At 29.7% G+C, this 8,790-nt stretch overlaps 2 protein-coding genes across 2 annotated transcripts; both read left to right on the top strand.

Moving 5' to 3' along the window:
• Nucleotides 1-946: 946 nt before the first annotated feature.
• Nucleotides 947-5,848, top strand: LOC101246119 (WAT1-related protein At1g09380-like). The gene is made up of 7 exons (XM_019211445.3): nucleotides 947-1,233; nucleotides 2,615-2,677; nucleotides 2,813-2,929; nucleotides 3,571-3,817; nucleotides 4,231-4,389; nucleotides 4,847-4,998; nucleotides 5,528-5,848. Exons 1-7 carry the CDS (start codon nucleotides 1,049-1,051, stop codon nucleotides 5,670-5,672), a joined length of 1,068 nt encoding a protein of 355 aa, XP_019066990.2. The 5' UTR covers nucleotides 947-1,048; the 3' UTR covers nucleotides 5,673-5,848.
• A 468-nt stretch (nucleotides 5,849-6,316) lies between these two features.
• LOC138340533 (uncharacterized) lies at nucleotides 6,317-7,471 on the top strand. Its single transcript, XM_069292264.1, has one exon. It carries the CDS (start codon nucleotides 6,317-6,319, stop codon nucleotides 7,469-7,471), a length of 1,155 nt encoding a protein of 384 aa, XP_069148365.1.
• The last annotated feature ends 1,319 nt before the right edge of the window (nucleotides 7,472-8,790 follow it).

Below are 8,790 nucleotides of genomic sequence, written 5' to 3'. Positions count from 1 at the left end.
GCTTTGAGAGTTTTTGTTAGCGAGGGAATTTGCGGGACACAAGTGATACGTTATCACTTGTGTGAATCTCTCATGTATTTTGAGTGAATTGGTTCGATAGTTACTCTCTATATTTTGTACTCTCATATTTTTACAGTGGACTGATCATCTTCTTTGTGGATGTAGGTCAATTGACTGAACCACGTTAAATCTTTATATCTTTTAATATATTTTTCGTTTGTCTTTTTACTTATAGCCTATAGAACTTTGCTTTGCTAACTTTCACATTGCACCTAATTATTTACGATCCTAACACTTATGCCATCAGATGGTAAAGATTGATAATATATATATATATATATATATATATATATATATATATATATATATATATAGTTAGCAAATGCTTTTTAGAAAATATTCAATTAAAAGACATTGAAAAAAATGTGAATGTTCACACATGAATCATCTATATATTTAGTTAGCAAATGCTTTTTAGAAAATATTCAATTAAAAGACATTGAAAAAAATGTGAATGTTCACACATGAATCGTCTTTTTTGCTGTTATTCTATAATTTAAAGTTCATGAATTTTAAATTTGTCGTCAAATGCATATACACTATAACTCCAATACAAAATTTCAACCCAAATCATGGGATTGATCATTAGAATCAGACTATACTAATAATTTGTTTGATCAAATTTTTAGATAGTTAAACGTGCTTATTTTATAAAAAGTAAAGTGTATGACTAAGTTTTTAGGATAAAATAAAGTGGTTTCTCAAGAGTAATAAATGTTGTTTTTCAAAAGCCAAATAATAAAATTACACACAAAAGAACATTTATTGAAAAAATATATATATTTAAAACCGTTTTAAAAAGTTTGATCAAATATTAATTGCTGCTCAAAACTACAAGTATCTTTTAAAATGTATAGCTCCATCCCTAACTACTTGTCATCTATAAAAATTTCCACCCTTCTAACACTCACCCCACTCTCCACTCCATACCCCCCCCCCCCCTCAATTATTGTATATAAAGAATTTATATACATTACTATATTTTTATATGGAAAAAATGGGTAAAGATGTATTGCCATTGTTGTTAATGGTGATAGTTCAATTAGGTTATGCAGGCACAGCTATTGTATCAAAGCTTGTAATGGATGAAGGCATGGATCCTTATGTTCATTTATCCTATAGACAAATTTTGGCCACCATTTCTATTGCACCTTTTGCTTACTTTTTCGAGAGGTATTTTCTTATTCGAACTCTCTATATACAATTTTTTTCGTAAGTTAGAGTTCGATTAATTTAAATTTGCACTGATTCACTAAGAAAAAAATGCTTCGTAGTAGGGCATTTTTATACTTAAAACTCAAAATTATATATGACTTCGAAACTTCATTTGTTGCTTCATATTCGTCTGTATTTATATAAAAAAAATATATATTTCATATTTCATTTATAATCGATTTTTTATTTTTATATATTGATAAATTATTTTTTTAGCCCTCTCTTAATAAATTATTCAAGAACTCACTGTATTGTTTCACATTTTCTTTATTGCTTCATACCTACTTCACCCAAGAAATATATCTTAGTAGATTAGTTAATTAATTATTCTGTAATTTAATTCATTAATTATTTTTAAATTTCTATTTTATTGATGAGAGTTCGATTCTCACTTTATTACCTCCAATTCTTTCTTCTTCTTTTTTTCAAAATACATACCTCCAATTCTTTTTTTATATTATTATTATATTACTATTTTAAATAATTTAATTGTACCTTCGTAGTTAATCATTAATTTCACATTGAGACAGAAAAAAATAGTCAAAAGGCTCATTAATACAGCCACGCAATGCACACACAATCACATGCATGGATCGTACAATAAAATATATCTTAATCTTTTTATATAATAATAACATCACCTTACACAATATATTTTAATTTTTTTATATAATAATAACATCATTTGTCTTATTTCGATATTATAATAAAATCTTGTTAAATTAACAATTCCACAAAGTAAAAAAATATGGTTATTAATATAATAAAATGTTGTTATAAATAATGCTTATTATAGTATCTGATTTGATAATTCTCTTTTAAGATTAGTATCTCATTAAAATATTCTGTTATTTCAATTATATCGTTAATTATTATGTTTTTAATATGTGTATTTCGTCTTACTGATAATTCAAATCTCAAATCACATTTTCAATAACAATGTTCTCTATCACACCAAACGCTAAATATTAGATGTTTATATCATTTGATTAGAATAGAATATTAGTAGATAGTTGAGTTTTGACTTGCTTTTAGCATGATTGTATAACGTACTATGATGTATGTTATCATTTTTGTGTTTCTGTATAATTCTATTATTATTATTATTGTTCTTTTTCGAATGTCGTGTATTACTTTCCGTATTAATTGACTATTTTCTCTATTATCGTGTTACCTTTTTCATGACTAGTTTATTTTAGTACTTTCACATCAACCATCTTTTGAACATAATCTTACTTTCTGCATATATTTTAATTTTTTTAAAACATATTCGTAGAATTACACTAAATATATATACCGTTATTATATTGCTGACTAATGATTGTGTCCCATCACACAGGAAAACAAGGCCTAAGTTGACACCATTTAGCCTTTTCCTAATTTTCTTATGTTCTGTTTTGGGGTAAGCAATCATGACTTTAGTTTCCAAAATTAATTCTCCTTTTCACATGATTAATATTTGTTAAATCAAATTATTACATAAATGGTGATTAATTAAATTATAATTAATATGATTTAATTGGTGTGATAATTGCAGGGTAACAGCAATGCAAATGACTTGTATTATAGGATTAAGAAATTCAACAGCAACTATTACATCAGCTATGGCTAATTTAATTCCAGCAAATACATTTCTTCTTGCCCTCATTTGCAGGTAACATTTTTTAATTTATGTTTTATGTAGTGAAATTATAAAATAATTAACACAATTAAATCACTTAAAGATATACTACTAACTAAAAGTAGAGTAATAGATGTTTTATTAGGTATTAGGGTATCCTTATATATTATGAATTAAATTTTAGATTTGAGTTAGATTCGAAATTTGTTATCGTAATAATGCATGGATATCCAATTTTGAAACCATCATATAAATTATAATGTGTGTTTGCCTTTTAGATTATTATAATTTTACACATGTAAGTTGTAATTAGTATAAGATAATTTCAGATATATTATATCTCTGAATTTAGTTTAGACAAAGTTTATATGGCTTGACCTTTTTAACCATTCAGTTATTTTCGTTTGAACTTTTACGTAACTTCAAATATTTTGTATGTGTGATGGATAATTGACTTTTTAATAAACTATTCTTTTAAGTTAAGTTAAATTCAAAATTTATTTTCTTCTGGTATAACATGTCAAGTAACATTAGTTCTATCAGATAAATGATGTATATAACTTAAATTCGTTCTCTTATAGTCATGTTTGAGTAAATATGTAAATTTCTCAACAACAACAACAAAAAAAAACACTACATGTCTAATTTGAAACCTTTATTTTACATATATGTAGGCTTGAAAAACTAGGACTAAAAACTAAAGCAGGACAAGCCAAAATGATGGGAACAATAATGTGCATTGGTGGAGCTATGTTGTTATCATTATATCATGGAAAAGTTGTGATTGGAAAATTAGGATTTCAATGGAAATATTCACAACATAATAATACAAGCAAAAATAATAGTCATGGCAACTTCTTCAATGGACCTTTTCTAGTCATAATTAGCACTATGGTTTACTCTTTATGGTTAATCATACAAGTAATATTACTAATCTTCATCTCAATTAAATATTTTTTTTCCAGTCTCAATTTATGTCTCAATTTATGTGATATCGTTCAAATTTCGAGAGTCAAGTTTCTGAATTTTGATCGCATATTCGGACATTTTTGTTGTAAGCTCTCACCTTTGGTCCCTTGGTAACTCGAACTCACAACTTTAAGATTAGAAGTGAGGGTGCTTACCATTCGAGCAACTCCTTTTTTGTCGTATATTCAGACATATGTATAATCTATTAAGTTTTTCTATTAAAAAAAGGCATAAGAAGGAAACACCATCAAAGAAGAACTTGTTTGACTTGCGAAATATGAAAGTTGACGTATAAATTGAGACGGAGGAAGTACTATCTACCTTTTTTTTAATCTTATCATTATTTTTTTTTATTTTGGAGTTAGCCAAGTGTTAATATGAGGTATGCAGCTCCATATACAAGCACAACATTGATGTTCTTCATGGCAAGCTTAGAGTGTGTAATTGTTGCAATTTGTGTTAATCATGATGACAAAACTGCCTGGTCTTTGAACCCCATAAGAGCTATTTCTGTTCTTTACAATGTAAGTATATATGTTTTCACTTTTCATATTTATATTTCAAAAATAAAAAGGATTTTATACAAATGAAAATCTATAATACAAACCATATTCTACATCACTCTTAACATTTTTAGGTTTAAAAGATTTTTCTTACTAAGCGTAGTCCCAATCAATTTTAAGATACGGACAGAGAGACAGACTCAGAATTTGAACGTTAAGGGGCATCAAAATCTTTATCATGAATATGTTAAATTGTTAATTACTAACAACAGGCAAGCAATATTGTTGGATAATTTACTCTTATAGTAATAAACATATAATACACATTATCTCACAAAAAAATCATTTTATGACAAACTACTCTTCTCATTATCTTTGCTTATTTAGACTTTCTTGAGCATGTAACATTTTAAGATGTCACTTTTTTTAATTTATTATTATTATTACTTACACTTTTTTATTTTCTTATTTATCTTAGGGAATTGTGAGCTCAGCCCTAGCATTATATTTGGTTACATGGTGTATCAAAAGAAAAGGACCTTTATATGTCTCTATGTTCCTTCCCTTGCAATTAATATTTTCTGCCTTTCTCAGTTGGACATTGCTTGGTGAAAAGTTATACACTGGAACGTAAGTTACATTTTATCATTCCGAAAAAGGATAAATATATTTTCAAATTATTATAAACGGTATGTAGATATTCTCCGTTATACTTTTGAGATATTAGTGCCTCTGACGTCCAAAAACTAGAGCATATATGTCCTTCACTCTAACGGAAAACTAAATAGGGACTCGTGGCACAATTTTATCCGTCGATCTGATATTTAATTAGTATTAGACCGGTAGATAAGATCGTGACATATGTATATCCGTTAGTATAAAAGGTACATATGCTCGATATAGTTTTTTGGACGGCGAAGGCACCAATGTTTCAAAAGTACGACGGAGATTATCAGCGTACCATTTACTATAGTTCGAGATATATTTATTCTTTTTTCCTTTATTATTTTATCAGAATTTTTTATTGCCACATGCACGTAACGTTATGACATGTTTAAAACCTCAAATTTTAAAAATCTTTCATCTTTTACATATATGTATCCTTTAAATTAGATGTCATGAATATATAACATTGATTAAACTTTTTATTTTTTATCAGATTTATTGGTTCAATTACGACCATTATTGGACTCTATTGTTTTTTATGGGGGAAGAAAAAAGATATGAACGATAACACAATAAATGTTAAGGAGGAAATATCGAAGGAGAAGAAACAGTTGACCAATTTTGACTCGGAATTGTAATTATCGAAAAATTCAGACGTATATTCAAATTCAAAATAAGTTATATGTATTTGTCAATAGAATATATAGCAAAACTATTTAAACTTTAGCCAATAAACTTTTGTGTGGTTGCTTCTCATCCGCTTGTATGATTTATATCCCTCAAATCATTTTAATCATATTATTTATTTTCTTAATTTTATCTTTTACATTTATACTATTAAATTTATTTAAATTAATAATTTTATAGATTATTTAAAAATAATTATTCGTTGCTGTAAAAGAACTAACTAAATGTGTACAAGTTCCCTAGCATTACTAATTGTAATTACACATTGTTAAGAGTGTAAATATAGTTAGTTAGTTAGTTAGTTAGTTTGTTAGAAAAGGTCAGTAAATTAGTTGGGGTTTTGAGTCATTATATATGCTTGTAAGTAGCATTAGTACGGTTAAGTTTCAATATCAGATTTTTCCTCCTCTTCCTCATAGCTTCTCTGTTCTTCCTTTTACTCTTCAATGGAGTTTTCTTTCTCCAATTCAGTTTCTTAACATGGTATCAGAGCAACACGAGCCTGGATTTGAACAATTCCTACATATCCAGTAAAGGATTTTCATATTTCAGTTGAATTTCTTCTTATTAGTTGATTTTCTTCTTCTTCGATTTCATGGAGGTTCAAGGAACTGCTTCAGAAACTTCCATACCAGCTTCAGCTCCTTCTTTCGATTATCTTCATCCTTTATATATGTATCCATCAGATTCACCTGGATCGTTGAATGTTGGGATCTTACTCACTGGAAGTGATAACTATACCTTATGGAGCAAGGCTATGGAGTTAGCTTTGCTTGGAAAGAATAAGGTTGGATTTATCGATGGAACAGTGAAGAAGACACAGTTCACAGGGGATTTGACTCGACTTTGGGATCGCTGTAATGCCATAGTTGTTTCGTGGATATTGTGCAATGTAAGCAAAGATCTTCACAGTGGAGTTCTCTATTGCTCAAATTCATACTTGATTTGGGAAGATCTTAAGGAAAGGTTTAACAAGGTAAATAGCTCTCGTATTTTTCAGCTGCATAAGGAGATTTTTACTCTTGTTCAAGGTGTCTCGTCTGTGTCATTGTATTACTCTAGATTGAAGGATTTATGGGATGAATATGATTCTATAATGCCTCCTCCAGCTTGTACATGTTCTAGATCTAAAGAGTTTTTTGAGCAATTACAACATCAGAGAATGTTACAGTTTCTAATGGGGCTTAATGACAATTATAGTCAGGCTAGAAGCCAAATTCTGTTAATGCCACAACTTCCTAGCATCAATCAAGCATATGCTATGGTTAATCAAGATGAAAGCCAAAGAATGGTAGCTGGATCAAGTAGAGTAATGACTGATATGGTTCTTACTACAATGTTTACGTCTAATTCTGGTCCTGGTAGTCATAAACCTAGAAGATCTTATAATCCAAATGCTCTTTGTGATTACTGCAATATCAAAGGTCACATGAGAAGTGATTGTAATAAACTTCTAAAGTGTGATTTCTGTCACAAAACAGGCCATCTTAAGAGTAATTGCTATAAACTAATTGGATATCCTGCTGAATACAAAGGTAAAAGAGATATAATTGTTGCTGGGAATTCTATCTATAATGCAGGACATGTGTCTCAACAGTATCAATGTGATAAGACAGAAACAGTTCAATCATCTTACAATTCTCAGATGCCTCAGATGATGCAATCATCATTCTCTAATAAGATGCAACTCCAGCCTTCAAGTGTTTCTTCTTCACATAACAATGAATCTCAGATGCCTTCTTCACATTAAAATTCTCAGATGCTTTTATTCACTCCATTGCAACATCAGAAATTACTCAAAATGCTTGATCAAACTAAACTTGAGGATATAAGTGGTACAGCAAATATGACAGGTAATCATACTTCTCTGAAGTGGATTATAGACACTGGAGCATCCCATCATATAGTAAGAGACCATACATGTTTATGTAATTCAGTTATGGTAGAGAATGCAGGTCAAGTTCAGCTGCCAACTGGTACTTCTGCCAAGGTTTCACATGTTGGAGATTGTCACATAGGAGGAGGTGATGTTCTTAGAAGAGTATTGTGTGTACCAGCTTCCAAATTCAATCTTCTGTCAGTGTCTCAAATGACAAAAGATTTGAATTGCTGTGTCACATTTTACCCAAGTTGTTGTGTTTTACAGGACCTAGGATCTGGGAAGGTGAGAATGATTGGTAAAGAGGAAGATGGACTTTACACTTTCTACTCGCAGCCTGGTCAGTATGATCACAACAAGATGTTACAACCACACCATTGCATGACAACCATTCAGAGTGTGGAGGCAAATGCAAATATATGGCATCAAAGGTTGGGACATGTTCCCATGGGAGTCATCAGAAAGATTTCATCATTTCACAAGTTTGGTAATAAGTTTGCTTTACATAAATGTGATATCTGTCCTCTTGCTAGACAGACAAGATTTCCTTTTCCACACAGTACTAGTAGTTCTACATGTGTTTTTCAGCTTCCACATATGGATGTTTGGGGTCCCGATAGAGTTGAAACATATGATGGTATGAGATATTTTTTGACTATAGTTGATGACTATTCTAGATGGACTTGGACTTTCTTAATGAGACTTAAATATGATGTTGTTAGTTTGCTAAAACAATTTGTTGCTGAAATAGAAACTCAGTTTGATAAGAGGATTAAAAGGATAAGATCTGATAATGGCACTGAATTCTTCAATACCAATTGTGATGATTTGTTTAAACTTCATAGCATCATTCATGAGAGTTCTTGTCCATATACACCTCAACAAAATGGGGTAGTGGAAAGAAGAAACAAACATATTTTAGAAACTGCAAGAGCTATCAATTTCAAGCTGGTTTTCCTGACAAACTTTGGGGATTATGTATTCATGCTGCTACTCATGTGTTGAACAGAATTCCTTCTACAACTTTAGGGAATGTATCATCTTTTGAGAGATTATATGGAAGACCTCCTCTTTTAGACTACATGAGAGTCATTGGATGTATGTGTTTTGCCACTAACATTACTACACATGATAAGTTTAGTCCAAGGGCAATTAGAGCTGTTTTGATGGGATATGGTACGACTCAAAAA

This window comes from Solanum lycopersicum, chromosome 12 (genome assembly GCF_036512215.1).
Source record: "Solanum lycopersicum chromosome 12, SLM_r2.1".
Lineage (NCBI taxonomy): Eukaryota > Viridiplantae > Streptophyta > Magnoliopsida > Solanales > Solanaceae > Solanum > Solanum lycopersicum.
This window is presented reverse-complemented; position numbering and strand designations above follow the sequence as displayed.

Coding starts and splice junctions, on each gene's coding strand:
- LOC101246119 (XM_019211445.3), top strand. CDS start 1,049: ATGGAAAAAATGGGTAAAGATGTATTGCCATTGTTGTTAATGGTGATA. Junction 2,930..3,570: donor CTTCTTGCCCTCATTTGCAG/GTAACATTTTTT, acceptor ACATATATGTAG/GCTTGAAAAACTAGGACTAA. Junction 4,390..4,846: donor CTATTTCTGTTCTTTACAAT/GTAAGTATATAT, acceptor TATTTATCTTAG/GGAATTGTGAGCTCAGCCCT.
- LOC138340533 (XM_069292264.1), top strand. CDS start 6,317: ATGGAGGTTCAAGGAACTGCTTCAGAAACTTCCATACCAGCTTCAGCT.